At 40.0% G+C, this 23,854-nt stretch overlaps 1 protein-coding gene across 12 annotated transcripts in view; it reads right to left on the bottom strand.

Moving 5' to 3' along the window:
• Positions 1–23,854, bottom strand: part of LOC126645036 (tyrosine 3-monooxygenase-like) — a 65,440-nt gene that overhangs the window by 36,698 nt on the left and 4,888 nt on the right. For 6 of the 12 annotated variants that reach the window (XM_050324969.1, XM_050324971.1, XM_050324972.1 and 3 more), the window contains 8 exons: positions 22,035–22,102; positions 21,426–21,476; positions 17,536–17,681; positions 12,212–12,347; positions 11,494–11,563; positions 9,752–9,808; positions 7,146–7,241; positions 1,519–1,652 (listed from right to left, as the gene is read on the bottom strand). In XM_050324969.1, coding sequence (XP_050180926.1) covers positions 1,519–1,652; positions 7,146–7,241; positions 9,752–9,808; positions 11,494–11,563; positions 12,212–12,347; positions 17,536–17,681; positions 21,426–21,476; positions 22,035–22,102 — 758 coding nt within the window. Of the gene's footprint in view, positions 1–1,518; positions 2,066–7,145; positions 7,242–9,751; positions 9,809–11,493; positions 11,564–12,211; positions 12,348–17,535; positions 17,682–21,425; positions 21,477–22,034; positions 22,103–23,854 lie in introns of those variants that run through there. The other 6 variants (XM_050324975.1, XM_050324978.1, XM_050324974.1 and 3 more) reach the window with 2 other exon arrangements.

Raw genomic sequence — 23,854 nt, 5'->3', positions numbered from 1 at the left:
TTAAGTGTAAAACCTGCAGGACCTAATTTCTCAGTATGTGGTCATGGACTTATCAGGGAGCAGAGGCTGCTCTGACACATCCTCACTGGTACTCTTTAATGCTGTCTGGTGCAGTACATTCTCCCCAAGGCTGAACTACTTGCAGCCCTGAAGATCTGCAGTGCCTGCTTTTCAGCGAGGCTGGCTTAGACCCGTCTGTGCTCTCACAGCTCTCCACTAACACAGTTCAGAGTTATTACAACCACAAGCGGAGGAATGCAGGAGCACAGCATGTCTGCCGCCTTCACTTCCAAGAAATAACCTGGAGTAGCTCTTTCTGAGTAAAATTCTAAAAACCTGTTGATACTAGGCATCCTCTATTTTTCTGTCTCTATTAAAAGAAAAAAACATGATCACCTGCCATTTTTGACAATATTTCCATTAAGTACACGCTGGTAGGAAGCCCCTGTACTGATGTTGCCATATGTTTTCCGTGCTGACAGATTCTTGTGCCTTTGGTTATTTTGAGCAGCTTTGGCTCCGCAACTGTCTTGAAAAAACGTATTAAAAAGCTTCAAGACTGAGAATGGTGTATTCCTTGTCCTTGTATGTTCTTTTCAGGTTTGCCTGAGTCAAATGCTCTGCAAGTTCTCTCTCTTCTGCCAGTAAGTTCTCACTTACGTTTTTACACATATTAAAAATTTAATGTGAACATTCAGATTTAAGATGAGGAGCCTAATTAGCCATTGCTATAGCCCCAGCAGACAGTGCTTCTGGGGAAGAGGCGGGGAGAGTAGGGAAGAAGTCTGGCTCAGGTTCTCTTCTTCTAATAAATTCCTCATTTCAGCTCCTACATGCTCCCCAGTAGCTCTACAACCAGCCTCCAGCCAGAATTGGTCATGTTGTTTTAACTGTTGGAGATGAAGGCCAGAATTTAAACTCTGCTTACTTAAAAAAAAAAAAGAAAAAAAAATCCTTACTGCATAACATAATACAGTTAAAGAAATATGTTTAGAAACACCTCAAGCTACTTTGAAATAATGTCATTTAGGTTGCAGTCAGCTACTGTGTAGAAATTATATTGCCTGTGAATGCTGATTCTGCATTCTTGAGCAGATATAATGGGAGGAGAAAGGCAACCTTGTTTTTTAAGCCCCCTGCTGATCCATATTAATTCCTGGGACTGCTATAAAATTTCTGTGTGACCTTGGGTAAAACAGTTCTTCATGACCTCCTATTTGTATGGACTAGCACATAGGGTGGGACTGCACTCTCACAGTTACAGACTTAAGAAATTGCTAAAATGAAGCACTGTTAAGGTTTAGCATGCAACAGGGCGTAGCAATATATAATTCTGAATTTTTATGAAGCTTTTCTGAGATAAACAAGCTCATGTTTAATTTTGTTGCAAAAAAGCCACTAAGCAGATGCAATGAGTTAGCCTGGCATGGTTATTGCAATAGTGGTAGATGTATTTGAGATTAAGACTCAAGACAGTGTGACCCCCTCAATGAAAATACCCACAATCACTTTACTTACTGAAGCTTGACCTTGGCATCTTCAAAATTTTCTGCTATGAAATAGACAGGCTGGAAGGCTTGATCTTGATAGGGGTGAACTGCAGTCACTTCTGGATCAAAAGGCTTGTACTCTGGCTTGTTTGACAAAGCATACTTTGTAGCAGGAACAACACAGGTTAGAGCAGGTGAATGAACAGAGAAAGAATTAGTCTCTGCTGCACTGTGAAATTCTCTTTGTGGAATAGTTAGGGATAATATCAAGTCCTATTCTTTCACAGGTCAAAGCTGATTTTCATAATTAGCAGTTAATAAATCAAATAATAAATATTTTTTTAAAGAAGAAATAATAAAAAAGACATATTTTCTATATTATAGTGATGGACTACTGGATGTCACAGTCATATTCTCAGACACGGAAGGGAAAGTCTATGGCACTTCCCAAAAAATAAATATCTAGAAGAAAATAATATCATACTACTTTTCTTCAACTAGTATCATAGAAGATTCCCAGTCCTGTGCAGCATTACTTCAAAGTCCCCTGGTCCATGTCACAAATCTCACATTTCCTGCACTGAAGAACAGACAGAATGCCTCTGGTATTTTATGCACAGCTCTCCGGTCAGTATAGCAGCCTAAAATCTTCCTTGAAGCCCAAAATATAAAGAAGCAGCATCCTCTGTGTGTGCATGTTTGTGTCTTTGGACTCACAGGGTTCTTCTATATGCTCTTCTCAAGTTCTTTTACATTGTCCCTCAGGCAAACAGGAAGATTATGGAAGCCACTTCTGTCCACAATGCAGTCCAGAGGCACATTTTTATCATTTGTTTACATATACTGGAAAGACCTTTAAACCAGACACCAGTTTAGTACCAACACAGACTCCTAAGAAGGCAGCACAGGTCAGACTTAAATTGAGTTCTTAAACAGTTTGTCTGCCTCTGAAACCCAAATGAGGTCCTTTAAAGCTGGTTTAGCTCCAGTCACATTTGAACTGCATCACAGATGTCCCTAAAAGCTGTTTGGGCCTCCAGTTGGCCAGGTTGGTGTCCCACAGACACTTTGGTGAAGTGTCCTGGGTGCAAACCAAAAGGAAAAAGGCAACCCATCTCAGTCAATATTAAGACCTTTTTATCCACCTTCAGACCATCCCATCCACCTAGGGACAGTCTTTTAGTACCCACCTCTTCTTTGATATTTGCCTCTTTGCCTTTCTCTCTTCTTCCTCAGTCTTCAGAAAGCTCCCTTCCCTATTTTATAATCCAAATGCCAACTCTTATGGTACTTGTAAATAACTGGTAAGAGTGGGTGACACTGCAGAAGAGTTTCAGTTCAATCTGCTAACTGGAAAAATTCAGACAGTATCCTTAAGCCCATTTTTACATATTTCACTGAACTGAGCCTGTACTCTCCATCACTGGAGGCCTGCCTCAACCAGGAGACCAATATACTGCAGAGCTTGTGCAGAAATACATGTGTGGTTTTAAAGGAAAAAAAAAAAAGAGAAAGAATATAAAATGCTAAAAGATGGTGTTTTTCTTGCTCTTCATTTGCAATGCGTAATTGAAGAATAAACTTTAGAGAGCACTCATACAATCTAAGATGGTTGGAGTATACACAAACATGAGGCTGCTCTTAGAATCTTAGAAGCTCTGGGGACTAATGGGAAAAGATTTCAGAAACTCAAAACCTGACAGGGGTCCCGCTATGCTGTCAGTGTTGAAGCAGAACTGAAATCCCATTGATTTCAGTGGAAGTTCAGCTTGAAACCGGATGGCCTTAAAGGCCTCTACAAGTTAAGTACTAGTTGTGCTGCAAGAAAAGCATATGTAGCACCGAGTGTTGCCAGAAGTGCGGTATGAGCCATAAGATTTTACAGTATGTAGGACAGAGTCCAGCTGAGTGTTAACAGAAGAAGCATTTTGGATAATGTAGAACAGCTGACAGAATATAGTGAAATAAACAGTGCAATACTGAGAGCTGTCGGGGAGGAATTCTTACAGTTCAGAGGAGGCAAGTTTGGCCAGCAGTCAGACCCATTACAACTGTTCAGTTTAGACTCGGGTATGGTTATCCCTCTGATACATAGCTGCTGTTACTAAATCATTTGTTAGATAACAGAGATTCAAGTTCAAGACTCACGCAGATATTATCTAGCTCTACCTCTCATCCTCTGTCTTTCCCCCAAGTTTTGCCCGGAGTTTAGGCAGGATCAAATCATCCAAAGCAAATATCTACCTGAATGTGAGTTTAAACTGCTGAGAGTGTGCTGTAGAGCAGAGGAAAATGTTTTGAAGATTTTATAGTCAGGATGTGGTTCCCTGGGTTGCAGTCACACACCCACAGTCAGTCCAGGTTGCAGTTCAGGGATGTTTCCAGGTTTCTTGCTGATGCTAAGTTCTCACACCACGTTAGCTGGATGTACTGGTGCTCACCTCTCCAGCTCCTTAGATGTTCTGTTCTTGTAGCTAACCATTTAACCTTAGTAACTGCTGTCCTTATTGCCTCCTCAGTGATCAAATCATCCTGCTATGCCTGATCTAAAAGCGTTCAGTGATGAGGAAAACCCTCCTTTGCACAGGCTGCTGCAGTGTGTCTCCTCCAACACATGACCCGCAGTGATAATCCTACAGTACTTGCTATATTCACTGCCAACAAAGTGCCAAAAACTTCACCACCTGTGCCAAATATGTCGATCAGCTAAATGATGGGGAATCAAGTCTGGGAACTCCATGCAGAAACCTACCTCTGGGCCCATACTGAGAAGACTGGCAGACAATTTTTAGCATGGATAATGGCTTTCTCCCAAGCAGCAACAAAACTTGTCTAGAGCTTTTTCAAGAGCCAGTCTAATACTGCAAAGTGTTTTTTGCAAGAAACTGAAGTCTATCCTGAGCCTCTCTATCTTCCAGTCGTCATCTTCTCAAACAGATCTGTATAGCCACTGCTTTATTTCTAAAACAAAAATAAAACACACCCTCCTATGAAATAGATACTGCACTACAAATATTTCCTCTCTTCAGCCATGAAAGAAACAATAGGTATACATTTACAAGTTGCTAGCAGGTGCTTAGGCACAGCACCTCACTGCTTTACTTGCACTGCCACTGCCTATAGTGGTTAGAATCACATGCTTATGCAGAATACAGGGATGAAATGGAAATATTTCTATATTTCAGTTTGGTTTTAAATAAAAAGATAAATCTACCAGCCATAGAAGGAGACTTCGGTACCTAAAGACATGGATATAATTAATTTGTACATAAAAATTTTCAGATGCTTAGGGTGAAGTGGACAGAACCACTAAGCTATTGTCCCAGAAGCTATGCAGTGTTGAACTTGCAGAGCTCACACAGGGATTGTACAGGATGCATAACAGCATTGCGGGTTAACTACTTGCCCATCTTCAGAATTAGGTGTTATGTACAAGATGGACACATTGTTGGAAGGGGGATAATCCTTCTTCGTTACGTAGTGAATATAAATGCAGTCACATCTGCACGTATTTTCAGTGATATGATGGATGAAGACCCAGGTGAACCCAGCTTTATCAAAAGTTTATGCAGTAGCTTTACCCAACAACTACTGATGATACAAGTAATGAGAAGAAACTGCCATTTATCAACTCAAGGATAGTTATGACATCTACTGTCAACCTCAGAGGTAGGGAGTTCAAGATGCAGTTGTACTTTTGTGTGATATAGCACAGTTTTGTACACAAGTTCTTGCCTACTTCTTTAATCAAAAGCAGAAGCAGTTGTTGCTGTCTGGGGAAGAAAAGGATAGAAAAAGAGGGGAGAGAGCATAAATCTGTTGCACTCAAATCCAGACTCTCCAAAAGCAAGCATTTTTATGATGAGATTTTTTACCTTCATCTGTGTCATAATTAAATGGAAAAAAGAGGCAATATCACGCAGATAGATTCTGGGGTGCATATTGCTGTGAAAGCTACGTAAGTATCAGCAATATGATTACCTCCGCCCTTTAGTACCCTGTTTGACATGTAAATGAATTTCATTTAAAACTATAAAATAAGACAAGCAGATTATAATACATGTTGCATCAAATTGTGCTTTGACAGTGGATCTTTATGGTTTTACCAGGTAAATAAATGCAAGTTTATATTTCTAGTTTGTTGGCAGTGAATATAGCAAGTACTGAAGGATTCTCTTATAAACAGTAGCTTCAGACTTATCCTAGAACAGATAGACATGTAAACAAAATGCATTGCACTGGAGCCTTATTTGTAGGGGAGCTTACTGGTGTGCTGTTTCAAAGAAATACACTTCATTGTTCTACAGATAGTCTACCACAGTAGTGCTAGCACACTTCAGCTGAAGTTCATGAGCAATCAGGACAAGATCAGGCTGCTTGGTAGAAAGGAAGTCCTGTTTATTTCTCTAGAGGGCTGAGGAGCATGCAGATCTCTCAGCTTTTCAAGAGAGAAAGCTCTCTACAGAGTTTGCTCACAAAAATCTCCAAATTGCAAGTGCTGGGAGAAAACCAGTGCTAAACTCAGCAAGTGGTAAAATGACGGCTGATGTCTGGGTGGGTTGCCCCTTTTTCTGTGTTAATTTCAGCAGCCCCTCTGTTGGGTCTCCTACTTTAAATGTCTTGAATTGACACAGGAAGTGGGCTGACTGCACACCATTAGGAAAGTTTTGTAATATGTTTATTGTCATAACAATCCAATGATCTCCAGTTATGGGAGTCCAAGCTATGCAAATTCAGCAATGGTTCCATGTGAAAGTAGCCCTGTTAGGCTGCTGGTTTGTGTGTTAAGCTTAAAATATATCTCACATGGGAAAAAAAAAAAAGGTTTCTGGTTTATGAAAATGCTTCAAAAGAGTCTTATTTATTTTCCTTTGTCTCTGACCAAATTTTAAAGAATCATCCAGTACCTGCACAAGCTTGAAGCAGTTGAGACTTGTGGATACCAGTTTAGAGGTTTTGCAACTAAAAAATCATTACCTACTTCAGTGCTCTGCAAAAATAAGAAGTTAATATGTCTCCTATCAGCTGTTTGTCCAAAGGAGGGGAAACCCATAAGCTTTCTGTAAAGGTGTACAGTTCCTCTTTCCACAGCTAATCTGTCCAAGCAGGGCATTATCAAACCCCTGTACACAGATTTTCATTTATGTAACATTGGAGTTGAAATTAGTGTTGAAATTTATTTAGGAATGTAAAATATTAAAGCACTTTCTTTTTGTAAGTGTCCGTGTTGTTTACAGTTTCTCTGCACTTTATTTGGTCCAGTCAGTCAGTGCCTTTTTGGTTCAAATCTATGTGAATGTCAATGGCATGGATGAAACAGCTGAGTTCACAATAGGCATAATATTGCCCTCTAGTGAGTAATTCAGAAAGGTACGTGAGTTTTATGTTATAGTCAACTACATTACTACAGATCTAACACTTTATAGGATGGTTGCTTTCATTGCATTTCACCTCTAGATGGAAGACAGGTACATTACCACAGTAGTTTTCCCTCTACTCAGTAGCTTCTGGGAAGGGAGAATTAATTCCTTTGCAAAAGAAAAATCTGAATTATAAATTGTACTAGTTTATGCAGAAGAACATAGTTTGCTTTTACCAGAGAGTTCAGAAAACTGGATTATAGAAATCTGTCAATACTTTGCATTAAACACATACCATAAGCTCCCCATAAGATGAAAGCAGCCCTGCCCCGTAAGCTTTGATCAATCCATTTTGCTTGCAGAGACCAAACTCCACAGTGAACCAATAGAGCTGTGAAGAAGAACAGCTTGTGAAAAACGTTGAAAAAGCAGGGATTTTTAAGCTTCTCATTCTCATTTTTCCTTTAATTTTCTTTTACCCTTATTTCTTAGTATATTTGTATCTTCAAATTTTATAGTTGTATATTTTAAGAAAATTATTTTTCTCCCAACATATAAAACACACTAAATATTACACACATATTTTCAAAACTTGTCCCACTTCCAAAAAAAGAAAAAGAAAAGGATGACACATCCCTTAGTGGCATTTCAAGAATATGACTTTGTATCACAACTCTTCAAGGTTCCTTTAGAGACTTACAGCACTCTGCTGCCTCATGCACAGGGATAGACCTTGGCTGCAGATTAGCCATAAGTATTGCATTCTGAGGACCCTGTTTAAAGAACTGCAGAGAATTTGTAAAAGAATGTGAAACTCCATATTATTCTGTCTATCCTGCATCTTACATACTCTCTCTCCCACTCTTTTTCATATGCCTTTTAATTTTGATGACTTGGTTTTAGCCCGAAAATTTATCATTAATGAAACAACATGCCAGGATCTTTCTTTTTGGAAAATCCTGAGCCATTTTCTCTACAGTTCAGCTAATAATTATGCTTTTTTATTGTGTTAATAATCTTGATTCTTATTATTTCACAGTGAAAAGTCTTTCGAGTATCTGCTCATTTTGCAGGAGGCCTTTTTGACTGCAGAATGGGACATGGGAGGAGGAATTTTTTTTTTTACTATTTCTTTAGATATCCTGTATTCAGATTTCTGTTAGTGAGGTTCTTTTAGCTCTCACTGTTTTAACAGGCTACAAGAAATGGTGCTAGCGGCACTCTGTGGATGACATGAACACTGGCAGTTTCTCATCTCTGGTGCATGGATCCACCTGCTTAGAGAAGTCACAGGGCTGAATGAAATAGCGGCACTTCAAAGTTTGTGTTACAAATGTTATAGACCATAGCAACAAGCAAAGTTGAGATTCTTTAAAGGAACTTTTATCTTAAGTGTTGTCAGAGAATCTAAGCTAATTGCCTACATTCTCTTTATAATGAACAGAGAATGAAAGGGACTTCCAAAGATAATCACAGAATTGACATTAGATTTTTATGTCAGGGTAATGAACACACTATAGATTCTTCTCTACCTTCACTTTCTAGAAAAGGAAACTCAAACAGTGAGCCTAGATCAGATGTATAAATTTTAAACATTTGAGGATTGAGGTGTTAATCCAGAATATGTTTAGTGTTCAGAATACTTAAATGATACAAAATTGTATTCTCACAGACCCTGAACTGCAGGTAGCCCTTTCAAAAAGATGCCCTTATTCTATCTCCTCAAACCCTAGAAGATACTAGGACAATTTCAGATATGAGAACCATTATTCTTCTAATCTAAATCCTATCTCTAATCTAGTCTTATCCAGTCCAGGATCAGGGAGGGATGCTTGCAGGGAAATGCTTTATAAGCCACCAGCCTTAACCCAATCTCACCAAGACCTGGGTAAGAATGCAAAATGGCTCTCTGGGACTCATAATTCTTTTCACAGTAGCAAAGGTACAGACCTTAATCTCACTCTAGACTTTCTAGACCCAGAGAGTGGAAATTGCAATGGAAATGTGAACTGTCACTGTCATGGTGTCCTCACATCACCAGACCAGGACCTGGATGATGTTGTGAAAAATTCAGCACTGGTACCTTTTGTTCTTCAAACTCTAAAAATAAGGCTAGTCTTACCTACTCCTGACCTAAGGATGGATTTGTGCAGATGGGTTTTAGGTGAGCAACAATCTCTTTCCTGAGTGGGGCTGTGGGCTGGGAGAGGGATTTCAGGAGTTACATTTCCCTCCCATCCACTACCTTTTCTAAATGAACCCCACCCACCTGGGTAACAGTGAGGCCTCTCTCCTTCTCTGAAAAAGTCATCTAGACTGGTAAATCGCTGTCATTATTAGAAAAAAATCACTGGCCTCCAGAGGACTTTCAGAACAAGTTAAGATGGCAGCATAGGACTTCATGAGTTGTTTTGACAGATGTATACAGCCTAGTGACTCAGAACAGACAACACCTGCTCTCAAATTGCTGTTAAGTGCTCACCTATTTTGTGTGGTTAATGATTATGGGGTGAATCAAATTCTGATGGTTCTCTGCACCTTATGTAGGAGAAAATTCAGGTATCACATTTGGTATCTAGTCTAGTGGGGGAATCTGGAAAGTGAGTTGGGACCATCCTGTGGCTGAAATTGTAAAAACTCAACTTAAGAAATATGTTCTTATAAAATCAAGAAGTGTGAGCATATCCTCAGGTGGAATTACATGCTTCTGGGCTCCCCCACAGGGACTCCAGTCCCTGCTCCAGAACCTTTCTGACCTGTGGAGGAGGGGCAGAAAATCTGGCTGATGCTCCCATTCTGTAGTTAACCTGAGACACAAGAAGAGCCTTCCCTGCACAGTAAGGGATATGCGGTGAATTGTTTGGGGTTTGCCTCTAATATTAAACTGCCATCTGTACTTACTGTGGCCAGTTTCTCAATCTCCGCTTCAGATGATCCAAGAGAAGCCAGTCCAATATCCTAAAGCAAGTAAGCAAGCAGGCAGTGTTACACTAGTGTGATTATTCAGCCCAAGGGAGAGAAAGAGGGGAAGGGGGAGTACCACATAATTTCTAGCATGAATAGCATGAACTATTCATTGTTTTTGTCACCCAAAATGACCTTCTATGGCTTCCAGGATGCCTACCTCTCCCTGGCCCCCAGCTACATACCACTGGGAGCCACATTAGATGAGTGTTTAATCCTGTGTTCTCTGTGTAAAATTAACCATCTCTTGGCTTAATCCTAGACTGTCTATCCCAGGCAGAGATTTAGAGAGAGGCGAGAGAAGGAAGGACAACAAGGTGGGTTTTATCTTTGCCATTCCTTTTCTGTCTCTCAATCCTTCTGACAGCCCTTATGAGCGGGTCAGAACCATTCAGGGATGGTTCTGTTTACTTTCATCTGTGCTCCCTGTTAAATGCTATTCTCACTATAGAAATCTGTAGGTGTCTCTTTTCTGCTGTCCCAGAAGCCATATCATGCAGCAAACAAACAAAATGAGGGCATTTTTACCATTCATCGTCTCATGTTGAATGGAATAAAAAAGAATTTTCATGGGGTGAATTTCAACTGTGAAAACACCTTGTGGGAAAAATAAAGTGAAATGTGAAAATTCACTTAATGTGATCCCATGTTGTATACTCTGTGCTAATGATGGGAAAAGAAGAAAACTGAAAGCTGTGAAATTGCTATAAACTTTTATTTCTAATGTATCTTGAGTTCTGGTATTGAACTGAACTGGAGAGTTTTCTTCCAAAATAAATTATAGAGGAATAGGATATTTAAAGTCCTACTCTTCTGATTCTGATAAAAACCAGTATCTATGATCAAAAGGGTTACTGGCATGTATTCAAGTTGATACAACTGGAAACCACATTATATGAGGTAAGCTGATTTTCTTTTCAAAATATTCTGACAGGAACCTACATCATGGTGCCCCTCTGATCTTATTGCCAGTTTCCACACTAGCCACTGACTGATAAGCCTGGACAGTGAGCTACTTTCTTCCCTCTGCTATGGTTTTGAGGAACATGCATAGTTCTGAAGTCCTTAATTATGCAAGGTCACTGAGTTCACTTGGGTCTGACACTGACTCCTCATACTAAATATTCCCTTATTGTACAAAGAAGCTCTGTTTGCTTTTTGGAGTGTCCTCACCAGTGTGAGCAATGCTGTGAGAATCTGGTGAGTTGTAAAAGGAAAAACAGCTCTGATGAATGACATGGTGATGCACAAAATTAAAGTCTCATGTGAGATAAAAACGTACATCCAGAGACAGAACCAGCCTGGGGTCTCAGCGGCTGTTGCTGTTTAGATTCATGTGGTGCAGGACGGGAAGCCAGGAGAGCAGCATGGTCAGTAAAGCTCCACCACCAGCACTACAGAGACATCCTTCTACAGGGCTATTGACATAGCCCTCCCACACAGAGAGGTCCCACAAGCACTCCCTGCCCTTCCTTTTACACCGTGTCCATAGGGAGCAGTGCTACCACTCCCTTGGAGTAAATGTCTCCCAGAGTGCTGCTAGACCACCACCGCTGGAGGTCATGATTCAGGCACAGCCCAGTCTTAAAGTTGCATTTTATGGTAAACTGCAGGTATTTAAGGTACATTTGGCCTGCTATCCAGAGCAGTTGCTTGAACATCCAGCAGAACAAGCTTACCTGTGAGAACTGGGCAAACTCCTTGTCAGCTAGCATGAGAACATGACCCAGTAACTCATGGCAGCAGTCTCTGAAAAATAAGTGACCTTCATGTCTATTAAAGGCTTCCTTTCTTGCACTTCATTAACTTCCCATAAAGAATTTTAGCCAACAGACCCCAAAGGGAGATAGTGTGAGGGCTGCTCTGCAGTGGATGCCTCCATACCTGTCCTGGCTCTACAAGGAGTGTGACAGAACATTCCCTTCTGCCATGGGAGCCAGCTGCCCCCTGCTACCTTGTCTATTGTCTCACTTGGGATGGCATGGGCACCAACCTTCTATGTCACAACATCTTTGAAAGGCCCCTGTTTTGTCCCAGCATACAACAAAAGCGTCTGTGTGAACTTGTAATTTCTCATGAAATGTAATTGCTGTTGTCTGGCCAGCACTTACTGGGAGAGTTTCACAGCAGGAAATCAAACCCCAGTAAATGGTAACTGAAGGCAGGATGAAAAGATTAAATCAGATATTCTCCAGTCTTTTCCTTCCCCAGACAACTTCCAAGAGAGACAGAGAACCACACCCTCTCATGCATGACTTCCCCTTCTAACTCACCAGCTACCAGTTTATTAAATTGTTTCATTCTGTGGACTACTGGATAGAGCTCCAGGGCCATTCCCGAGAGAATGATCCCCAACACATTCAGAAGGATGGGATTACTCCAGGGCATCGAACTTACGGTTCTGGGGAATGCATAGGAGAAGAGAAATGCCTTATATACTGGGTGCACTGGAAGACACGAAATGCCAGGCTGGCAAGGAAGTCACGAGCAGACAGGAGTCCTGCAGCTGGTCTCAGCTGGAAACCTGTTCTCTCTGCAAAGGGAAGGGAGACCAAACTTAAGCATTTCTAAGGTTAACTACCCTAGAAATAGGGACCTAATATGTCCCTTCACCAAGTATAGTAGGTAAACCCTAGTTTATTGTTATTGGCTTGCCCCTGTACTGCTATGGGACTGCAGCATCAAATCACTTATCCATCCATCCTACATGCATTCACACAGCCATGATATGAGATATGGGAGTATTGCCTATCCCAGTTCACATTTTTAGCCATTTACACACATTTATCTACTATTGTCCCACTCAGCAGTGGTGTGTCTGAGGTCACACATGATCCTTATGATTAAGCTGGGAACAGAATCTGCATTTTCAGTTCTGGCTTGTCTATTTATTCTTGGATTATCTCTCTCACTTCCTGTATAGCACATGTAAAAGAAAAGCAGGAGTTAGTTAGACAAGTGACACACCCCATCCCTACTCTTGTCTGAGAGCACCTGGCTCTTCCCTAAGTTCAGGTTACTGTTTACCCCTCTCCTGAAAACTTTCTTCTTCCCTGCACTGAAACCCCTGGTACCTTGTATTGTTGAAGACAGAAGTAGGTGGATCATGGGTCTGCTCTAGTCAGGACAATTCTTCTGTTGCTCAGTTGGCCTAGTAACCCAGAGGTAGAATTGGAGCATACCAATCAACTTCATTTCCCTTTGTCAGTGCATGCTTCACATAACTAGCTGGGCACTGTCAAAACTTGCTATCAATTTGCCTTTCTGCTTGAAGTTCATTAGAATGGGAACATGCAGGAGAAAGAGCTGTGGGTCATTTTCAGAGATAAGGGTCCTGGAATTTGGCCCTCAACCATTTAACATCAACCTCCATCAGTGCTTTAACTTGTTTTTCCCAGGTTTTGTTTGGGGTTTTTTTGTTGCTTTTTCCATGATGTTTGTCTAGAACTACACAGCCTCCCAGTGATGTGGTCATACACATTTTGCTTTGCATGTGTCCATAGAACAGGACAGAAGAATGCCATACTTTTGCACTGCAATTCCAGCTTGTGCTACCAGTGTTACCCCAGGACTGCCTGCATTACTATGAAATGTCTGTGAGAGATGACTAACAAAATAACCAGTCTGATAGTCAACAGAACACACAATCTACATTTCCATGGGAAACATGTTGGTGGTCTGCAAAGCTAAGAAAATTGACAGTCACTTCTTTCAAAGTGAGCCAATGATAATCTTTTGAAGTTCTATATTCAAAATCTGTGTTGCATTCTCAGCTCCCATAAATGACATTTTGTCTACTTTAAAGCATAAAACTACATTTAAAAAAACCCCAGAAATGGCTTTATTCTCCCTTCTCTACTCATATTCTATTGTGTCATGAAGCCTGGAACCTAATTTTTTTATGTAAACAAACAAAAAAAATCCCACCCAGAAACCAAGCCATTTACAGGATTTGTTTTGGTTTGGTTTTTAATGTTTCTTTCAGAATTTCTTGTCTTACTCTATCAGGCTAGTTGTCAATAAAAAAGAAAAAATTAGAGAGAGAAAATAAAAAAAAGGAAAGAGAATGCTTTAAAGAATTAGAAGTGACAAACATATGAAACAGTGCATAAATGAGGGGACAGCAAGAAATGCTTCTGCCTGACGTTGTGATGGACTAGGTGGTGGGCATTTGCCACAGTTCCCTTCTATTCTTCCACGGAACTCAAAGGTAATGGGTGCAGAACTGCCACAAAGCTGAATCAGAAGTGGTTGTATTCTCCCCCCTCCTCAATTAAGAAAGCAGGGGAGTTGGGAAAATAGACTGGCAAAATGTCTAACTATGTCTCCTTAAGTACTGGCCAGCAACTGACACAAGAAGGGTAGGTGATCCCTTGTTGCTGATGCCACATTTAACCAATCCAGAAGAATGCGAAAATCTCAGAATGTGGTAATCTTTCAGCTGAATTCTGAGTCTGAGTGAACTGAAAACTGCACTAGCTGAAAAATATGAAAACGAAAACCAAGACCTAAGTAACTCAGTTTTGGAAAGACTATGAAAGAGTCTAGGGAAATTTATATTGCTGTAGCATCCATGTTGGAGGAGCAGGAGGGAAAATGAAAATTACAGCCTATGTTCCCTGAGATGCCCTTTTAAACACAGGCAGTGAATCAGACAGTCTGCAATGGAACAGACTTGGCCAGTTGCCTTGAAAAGCCATAGGAATAAGTTATCTGCTGAAGGTAACATCTGCAAAATCTGAACTTCTATTTCATTACTGCACAATAAAACCAGCAATCAGTAGAAAATTGGGGGTGTGGCTGCTGCCCAAAGATCTGTGAAATCAAAATGAGTTGAAGAGAAGGTCTTAAGTACTTGACCTAAAGTGATCTGCAAGGTTTAATTCTTGGCCTAAAAACTGGTGTATAGATGCAGCCTGTGCATTGTAGCATGAGCTTGCTTGAGTTCACTGGCTGTAATCTCTTCCAGCTGCAGAGGACAATGACTGCCTAAATCCAAACATCTTTCCTAGAAAGAAAGATGTGCTTAGGTTCATCTACTTAACCCTTTAGAAAAATACTTGCCATGTTAAATGGTCACATCGTTGACCATTTAAATCCCCTTTAAGTAATTATGAAATATTTAGGATGTACAGCTCATTTCTGTTCAAACCAATGTCAGTAACACTTTGCTTTCCTAGGTTCACAGATATTGTTAAGTAAAAGAAAAGTTGAAAGTTTATCTGGCTGCCTAGGATGGTTATAACATGATCACTTTCTCTCCTCTGTATCCCTCCCTCTCTCTCTCTCTCTTGCTCTCTCTCTCTCTTGCTCTCCATCCCTGTAGTTTATTATTCTCAAAGCTGTTCCAGAGGAGGTTCAGCATGGAAATGTTTCTTCACCGACAGAGTGGACAAACACTGGAATAGGCTTCCTAGAAAAGTGATTAATGCCCCAAGTCTGTCAGTGTTTTATTAAAGTCAATGCCCTTGATGACATGCTTTAACTTTTGGTCAGCCCTGAATTGGTCTGGTAGTTGGACGAAATGATCACTGTAGATCCCTTCCCACTGAAATATTCTATTCTATTCTATTCTATTCTATTCTATTCTATTCTATTCTATTCTATTCTATTCTATTCTATTCTATTCTATTCTATTCTAATTACATCTTATCATCACACATGCTAAAGAATATTCCAGTCCTTTGAGGCAGTATTTAGCAAAGATACATGCTGAGATTTATGTCTAAATGGGAAAACGGGACAGCTCGCCAGTGACAGGAGGATCTGTACTATGCATCTTCACATAGGTTGTAATTGAAATATGTGCACTGTATGCCAAGGACTTTTGAGAGACATGTCACAGCCTATAGTTTGATTAAGATATGGTTGGTTGAGCACTGCAGAACTAACGCAGGAAAGAGGCTAAGCACACAGTTGATTGATGACTTGTGAAGGAGCAAAAATTCTGGTCTTGCTAACTCTGGTGGTAAAAGCCAACAAAATTAGTAATAAATCACTACTTATAACTCCTTATAAATCATATGCCTTACCCAGTGGCTACTTGGCATGAGATTGTCTTTAGCACAGACTTTTAGACCTTGCAGATGCTTCTGATTCGGACTGTTTGTTACAAAGGAACCTTGCAACCATGTCAATATTCATGCTAGTCTAGAAACTATTCTACATCATGATATAACCTTATTAGAAGAAAGCTAGGTAAGATATCTGTTCAAAGCCCCACATAATGGGAATAAAATAGCTTCCTCACTCTTAATTGTGTCTAGCTGTTAACACAACTCTTTTGAAAAAAATTTTCAGAATTGATGCCTTTTTTTTTTTTTGCAGATGACAACTTGTATGACACAGAGAATATTTAGAACCAGAACCTACAAAAGAAGTGAGCAATCCAGGCAATCAAATCCTGTCAGCCAACACAAATAATGCAAATAGTATTATGACTGGACAGTCTTACATTACTCTAAATTCTCCCACTTTGAAATCCCATCTATTTCACTTAAAGAATATGAATATCTGTGGTAATCAGATTAGGATCACATGATTTCCGGAGCATCCTGCTCTCACCTACTGTGTAAATGAAAAGCAATGAGATCAACTATTTCATGAGAAAAAATATTAATCAGCCCAGTTACTCTAGGAGGGGAGTAAGATGAACATCTGAATAGAAGGGAAAACATATGAGAAAATACATAATGTATAAACAGAAAAATTCCTACAGCTGGATGCGATGGTGCTCATGGGAGATGCTTTTCATATGGCAACCCTCCCCTCCCTTACACTAGAGGTACAATTAAAACCTTGTCATTGAATAGCTTAATCTTCCCTAAAAACCGCAACATCTTAGAAAACTCTTCATCAACAGAAAGTTTATACAAGCTTACCAGCATCCCCTACTGTTATACGGAGCAGGTCACTTGATCTCCTGAATATTATGTTTAAATACAATTTATTTAAAGTTAAACCATATTTTTTATTATTTATTTCATCATAGTGATTAGCTGTGCTGTCTCTAGCACATCTTCTTTTCACTGAGAAGGAGCCAAGCAGGTTTTAAAGATGACCTTTCTTTAATCATTCTTGACAATCAAGTGATTCACACAGAGCACCTGGCCTTGGGCACCTATGCAGCCTAGTCAGACCCCAGGTAACAGCAGGCAGGTCAGCATAGCAACCCTGTGTGTCCTTTGATCTAAGGTCACTTCTTTATGCCACCACAGCCTTTGGTAGGTACCACAGAGGTCAGTGGAGCAAGTGGTGCTGTGGAGACAGAAAGAAGCAGAGCTTCTTTCAAAGCAGCTGCTGACTGACCAGCAGGATCACCTGGAAATAATTTTCTCTGGCACCCATTGCTATCCTGTCTCATGCATTGGAAAAAAAATATACCTGAGAGGTATGCACCTGTACTTGTCTTTGGCTCTTACTAGCAGCATGGCTTTTAGAAGCATAAAACACAACCAAAAGTGTAAAAAAAAACCCAAAAGCCCTGGGATCAACTGGTTAGTGCCACACCAACTGCAGCCACTCACAAACCTACTTACCACCTGGTCCCCAGATACGCCTGGTACCAATGTCCTGTGCTACAGCTCATCTTGCAGGAGGGAATGTTATAGCTAAACCACTCCACACACCAGCTCGTGTCCTAGGAGGTGGTTTGTGTGTGTATGTGGTGCACAAATATATTCAGGAAACCCTGGAATAAACCATGGTTTATAATGACTAACCTTTTAAAAATCTGGAGACATCCTGAAGTTGAGGTATGTTATCTTCTTGGTAGCCACAGTACTTCTCCAGCTGCTGGAAAGCGTCCAGGTACTGTGTACAGGCGTGAGTAGGGTAAAGGCTTCTCAGCTTCCTGTAGACTTCTCTCCTGAAAAGCAAAAACTATATGGCATGACCCACCTTAATAAAGCAGTATTATCTGTCCTGTCTACAGATCCAGAGAGGTCCAAAACCCCAGTACACATCATGGTCTAAAAATCTACACTTGGAACACCTGCTGCTTGGAATCTGATGAGTGGGTGGATGTAGCAAACCAGAAGGGGTTTTTGTTTCACTTTTCCTTCAGAAAGTGGGTTCTGTTCAGAAAATCCTTTTTATGGCTTTCTACACTCTCCTTTAATATAACAGAACTCTAATTCCAAGACAGAAGTGTTTCTTGCTTCTTGCTCAGGGTGTTTTGGAGGTACCAGAAAAATCCCAGGGAGAGAGCTGAGCCTGTGATAGTTTGTTGTTCAGTTTAGGAATGGAATGCATCACATATTCCCTCCCTCTCTGCCTTGGGGTAAAACTTGAAATGCTGGTCCCTCTTCCTTCATGCAGAGGCCTAGCCTACATTTGTCACTTGCAAACCTCCTCCTTACAAAGCACATCTTCTGATACTGAAGAGTAGTATCTGGACAGGTAAAGAGATCATACTTTTGCAGTTCAAAATGCCTGGTACAGGCTATGCATTTCAAAGATATGCCAGTTTCTTGAAGCATTTAGCCCACTGTACAAAAAGAGTCAAGCTGAGAAGAAATATATATTATCAGCACAGGCTTTGAGTTTGTCCAAAACTTGATTGTGCTTGGATTTAGAGCTGTGGTTTGGAATATATTTAGCTCTTGAAAAATAAACAAGTAGTAATAGGATGGCAAAGAACCTTATAGAAATAGTTATTTTTGTTCACACATGGCCCTAGGGTGTTAGCAACTTTATAAACATTGTTTTATAAAAATTGAGATCATTCTTGGAAATGCTGGCTACAGGAAATGACCTTTTGTTGTTTTCGTATTGTTGGGGTTTTTTCTGTGATGCTATTGTTGCTATGGAGGTGATAGCCAGTCCCTGTTAATGGTTCTCTTAATTTGTATGAATGTCTTACATGGTGTGGGAGTAATGAACCAGAAGTAAGGGGGGGAGGAAAACCCCCTTAATTTAAAAGAACAGAGTGGAACAGTGGCTGCTGTCACTATTGCAAAAACCACAGGAGACTGGGTCATTTCCACGGAAGAATTAGGAAAAAATGAGGACTAAAGTTCAAGTGTTGCCCTGGCTTATTTCCTCACAGAACACTACTGACTTCAGTGGGATTGCATGGGATTTGAACCAGTACACAGTTCATACCCAGACTGCAGTCTAGAGAGAGCAGCCTTGTTTACACTTCTGCACATATGGTCCCTTTTATCCAAGTGTCATTCTACTGTGTGTCCAAACACTGACTACCACAGAAATGTAGGCAGTCTCACAGACTGGTGATGAATTATCCAAAGCTAAGCATTCCTCCTCTCTAAGTACCTCTAAGGCAATCATCTAAGTACGCTCCAAAGTCAAGAGAGTAGCAGATATTTCCAGACAATGATTTAGCTTGCCCTAATGTAGTGTCTCAAATAGTTGTAATGCCTACTGTAAGAAGGTACTATTACTCAAAGGACCATTAAGCTGCTACTTGATGGTACTTCAGTTCAGAGAGGAACTGGTGAAAGCACAGTCTATGAAGTACTCTTGAAAGGAGCCTCATAATAAAGCATGATGTCAGCCACTGGAAAGACTTTAAAGGCAATAACCTTATTTAACATAAATTTCATCACTCTTTTAGAAAAAAAAGTGGCACAGTTCAGCTTTATTATGATGTGACAGGTGCATCCCCATAGTTTCGTCCTGAATTCTCCATTTTTCTTATACAGCTGTTACCCATAAGATGTCTTCTATGACTACTTAGTTTCAAGACCTTCCAAGAAGTTGCTTTGAAAACAAAAACTCAGATCATCTGTACCCTCTGTTTTCTGAAAGTCGTATTTCTTCACTGGATTAGTTTTCATTTTTATAACCATGTTGCTACAAACTGAAGGCATCCAACAACTCGTCAGAGTGACACCAAGGGAATTTAGTCTGTGCTACAAATTTCCTGTTCAGTTGCATAGTGCTCAATTAAGTTGTGCTGTAATGCAGCCTGACCTCAGGGCACAGCCTCAGGGGGCTGTGAGAACAATTGGGAACTCTAATTTTGGAAACAGTTTTATATAACTAGACAACCTGGGTTGCTGAGGCCTGGCTGTATGGGGAAATGGGCAGATACTCCTTTGAAGGTCTATTTAGTTACCACAATGGGTCTAATTCTAGGTGGAGAAGAGCTTGAATGACGAAGGTTGGCAAAAAAAGACAAAAACAGGAAAGAACACAAAATTAAATTTTCTTAAAAATGACATTCCCACGCACCATTCTATGCCAAGGTTGTTGGCTGGTGGTAGCAATCATGAACATGACACTGACCATCAATCTCTGACTATTGAAAGATGCTATAAAAAGCTATTTGAGCTTAATAAAAATGTGACCTCCTGGATGAGTTGGATGCAAGGTTTATATACGGTTGTGGAGTTCTATGGCACAGTAGCTTTTATTTAAAATAAAGTAAGCATTGAAAACAATGGGATGGAAACATGGTTGAGGTTCTGGTAAGAGACATCTAGCCTATGGATTTAATTTCTGGCCTTGAAATAAACTTTGCATATAATTTTGGGCAGATCTCTTAAGCTCTAGTGTTTTCAGTTGCACATTTATAAAATGTAGTCTTCATTCTTCCTTTCCCTCACCTTTAGGCTGTCTTTCCATTTAAATTGTAAACTTTTCTGAACAAAGACTCTCTCTTATTATGTGCACATGTGGCACCTTGCACAATCACAGGACTCTGCTTTTAGTTGAGAAGTTTGGACATATTTACGCTTTGTAGCATCATACAAATGTGTAATTATTACTGCTTACTGAGATTTGTTAGTTAGTGGGAGAAAGAGGAAAGAGAGGGAGGTGAAATAAGGACTGCTTTCTTTCAAATCTGCCGCATACTTCACATAACATTTACAAATATACTTTTAATTGACTTATTTTTTTTTAGTTCTCTGGTGGGTCTTTGGGTTGTGGTTTTTGGGTGGGCTTTTTGTGTTTTGATGTGCTTTTTTGGTTTGGTTGGGTTTTTTTTTTTTTGGTTTTGGGGAGTTTTTAGAGTGGTGAGAAACAAAGCTCCAGTGATGAAATGCTACACCCTTGTAAAAAACTTGCCATCATTTCCTATGTCATCAAAGTCCCTTGTACAGGGTAAAGAAAGTATCCTGGATGTGTAATCCAAAATTTACCTTCATTTTGAGAGAATTATATGTATTCATGTTAACAGGAATAAATGCCTGAAGGAGAACAAGCAAAGCTCCTCTGTTTGGTGACTACTGAATTAACCACATCCTGTGAGTAAACCTCCATACTGCTGGTGGGCATTTTTCCTGGTAACAGAGTTAGAAAGGTGATATTTCTGGAAGCATCGTAGCTGTGGTAGATTCTAGGCCAGTTAGAAGAAGTTATGCTATAGGCTCCAGGTGTTTTCTGGGTTCTGATATTTTGATGGGATCAGCAGGCTGGGAGAACGGTCAGGAAAATTCATTTTGCTCTAGAGAGTGAACAGTTAAGACCAGCCCCGAGAAGGGCTTTCTGCAAAGCAAATGACTAGAAGATGACTTTTAACTAAGGAGTAAAATTTGAGATGGATAAATACAGTCTCAAGACATTATAACTGTCTCACATTGCATGTCTTTCCTGGGACTGCTGTGGAATGGTCCAAGAGTTGGACTCTAAGTAGCAAACTCACCAAGTTGCAGTCTCCTGTGCTGTGTACTCGATGCGAGGCAAAGGGTCTCCCCTGAAATGAAGAAATAAGATGTGTCTAACGAAGGTCAGTTTCCAGGTGTAATATCCCACAGCACGGATATTTGTTGTAATGAAGACAGAAACAGCAAAAGAACTAAGAGGTTTTTAGGGATTTAGGTAGCTAATATGCATAGACAGGCATTCAGTAAAACAACAAAAATATTAAGTTGCTTTTCATTGTCAAAAATATGTTCCTAAATATTTTTCATTGTACTTCCTTGAAAAAGATTAACCTCAGCTCTTAAGCTAGTCCTGAAAAGAACTGCAGAATTGAAAATAAAGAGTGGTATTGAAATCACTTCTGCTAAGACAAAATGCAGCCCTGAAGGAGATATGAATGCAATTTTAAGATTTTTATCTTAAGATAAAACATTTGCTGTGTTGTGACAAAAGTCTATTTCACATGGAGTGAAAACTTTTGTGGCTGAATTTTGTTCTCTTAAAAAGTGGCCCCATTGATACACTGACAAAAGATTATATCTCTGATATTTCTTGCACATGAAGTCCGAAAGCATGCACTGAACTGTCTCTTCAGCAATCTTGTACTTACCCTCTGTAGTTTAAGGCAAGATCAGCAAAGAATGCCCTCCGTTTCTTATACTCCAGGTCAGCAAATCCCTGTGTTAGAAAATAATTTGAAAAAAATTTTACATTAAGAGAGATTTGTGGTCATAAATAGATGTGCTAAAAGAGGCACTCAGAAAAACTAGACCTCGAATAGATTGTTTTCTCTGAGGCAATGAATCTTGAGCCTTATGAACAGGGTAAGCCAAAGTCTGCAATAAGTTATATCTGTGACATTTTGATGAAAATTTACAGGCTGTGAGTAGAAAGGTAAGCAACATGGGTGGGTGGGAAGATTTTGGAGTTTATAAACACTTCATTGCAGACCATTACACGTTACCATCAAATTTAGATGCAAATCACATTAAAAATGGAATAGAGGGGTATTGCTTACACAGGGGAAGAGCTGCATCTGAATCCTTTCTTTCCTTTGCTAAGCGTGAAAGTTGCAATAAATGGCTGTGATGGACATGATGGTACCAAGCCTATCCAACTCTCCAGAGAAGGTATAGTGCACCTGCCTTGTGCTCTGGGCAAAGAACAGGCCTTCACTGGCTAGAAATGATTAGAACCACCACTAGGTGTGTAGGAAGTACAAGCTGAGCACTCAGTTGCCCCTTGCCCCTTTATTACTATGTTATGATAGAGATAGATTCAGTGGTATCTGTTTAACAGGGAAGTTTACCCATTAAATACCAGAGTTTTCTTTCTACCCCTTCAGTGCTTAAATTTAAGCAATCTTTGCTGGCTATTGAATATGAACAGAGCTGTGGAATCATATTCCTTTTACCTTTACATCATGCATAATAGGAATTAAATCTGAAATCTGGAACTGTACACTAATGTAGCTCATAAAACAGCGTTGATCAGCATCACTGTGCAAATATTTATGATTCTAAACTATTCAGAATTTACTGGAATCACTTTTCATACTACAAGCCAAATATGTCCCTTGGGTTTATTCACATAATTTTCAGTGCATCAATAATACCAGTAACACTGCAGTTAATGAGTATTGTGTGCGTGAATCTGAGGAAAGAGCTGGATCCTGAGAGTGTGTTTATTCTGTCGTGTTAGGGATAATATGTTCATTCAGATGCCGCTGTAACAAGACCATTCAAAACACATGAAAAGCCATTGGGAAAGACTCAACAGTAGATGCTGTGAGAGCTCAACTTCGTCCCTGCTGTTCCAAGCGGTCTGTACCCACCCTCTGAGCAGCAGGAGCCTCTCTGGGAGACCACTGCAGCCAGTATGAGGGTGCCCCAGAAACTGGTGCCACAGTGGCATCAGTTTGATTTTTTTGGCCATTAAAGAGAGAGTAAAGAACAAAACAAACCTGTGGATATAGACAGCCCAAAACGTGTATTTGATAGCAAATGTATATGTAAGATCTTTCCTGAGCTACCTTTACCTCAACTTATTTGGTGTTTTCCTCCAACCTGCCCATGTTTGAACCTTGCACAGTAAATCAGCCCACATTGTGCTCTCTCCTTCCACAGATAAGTGATGTTCAGTGTCTGGTCTTCAGTGCTCACACCTTCTCTTTAGCAAAATAGGAGGGGAACTTAATCCAGTTCAAAGAATTCCCAGTGTGTGTTCATTTATCTAATGAGAAACAGCCTCAGAGCTACCTTAGAAAAATTACAAAAACTTGGACTGTTTCTATCAGAAAGATACAAGGAAGAATGAAAGATGTCCTGGTTAAGGAGGATATGAAGCTCTCCTAGAGGATTACAATTTAATAAGTGATTTTCAAAAGTAGAAGAGACACTTGTAGACTTGAAAAGGTTTTCTTTTTTGTAT

Source organism: Myiozetetes cayanensis, unplaced genomic scaffold (assembly GCF_022539395.1).
Source record: "Myiozetetes cayanensis isolate MyiCay16 unplaced genomic scaffold, myiCay2020 scf3, whole genome shotgun sequence".
Taxonomy (NCBI): Eukaryota; Metazoa; Chordata; class Aves; order Passeriformes; family Tyrannidae; genus Myiozetetes; species Myiozetetes cayanensis.
Note: the sequence above shows the minus strand (reverse complement) of the source record. Positions and strands in the feature narration are given on the sequence as shown.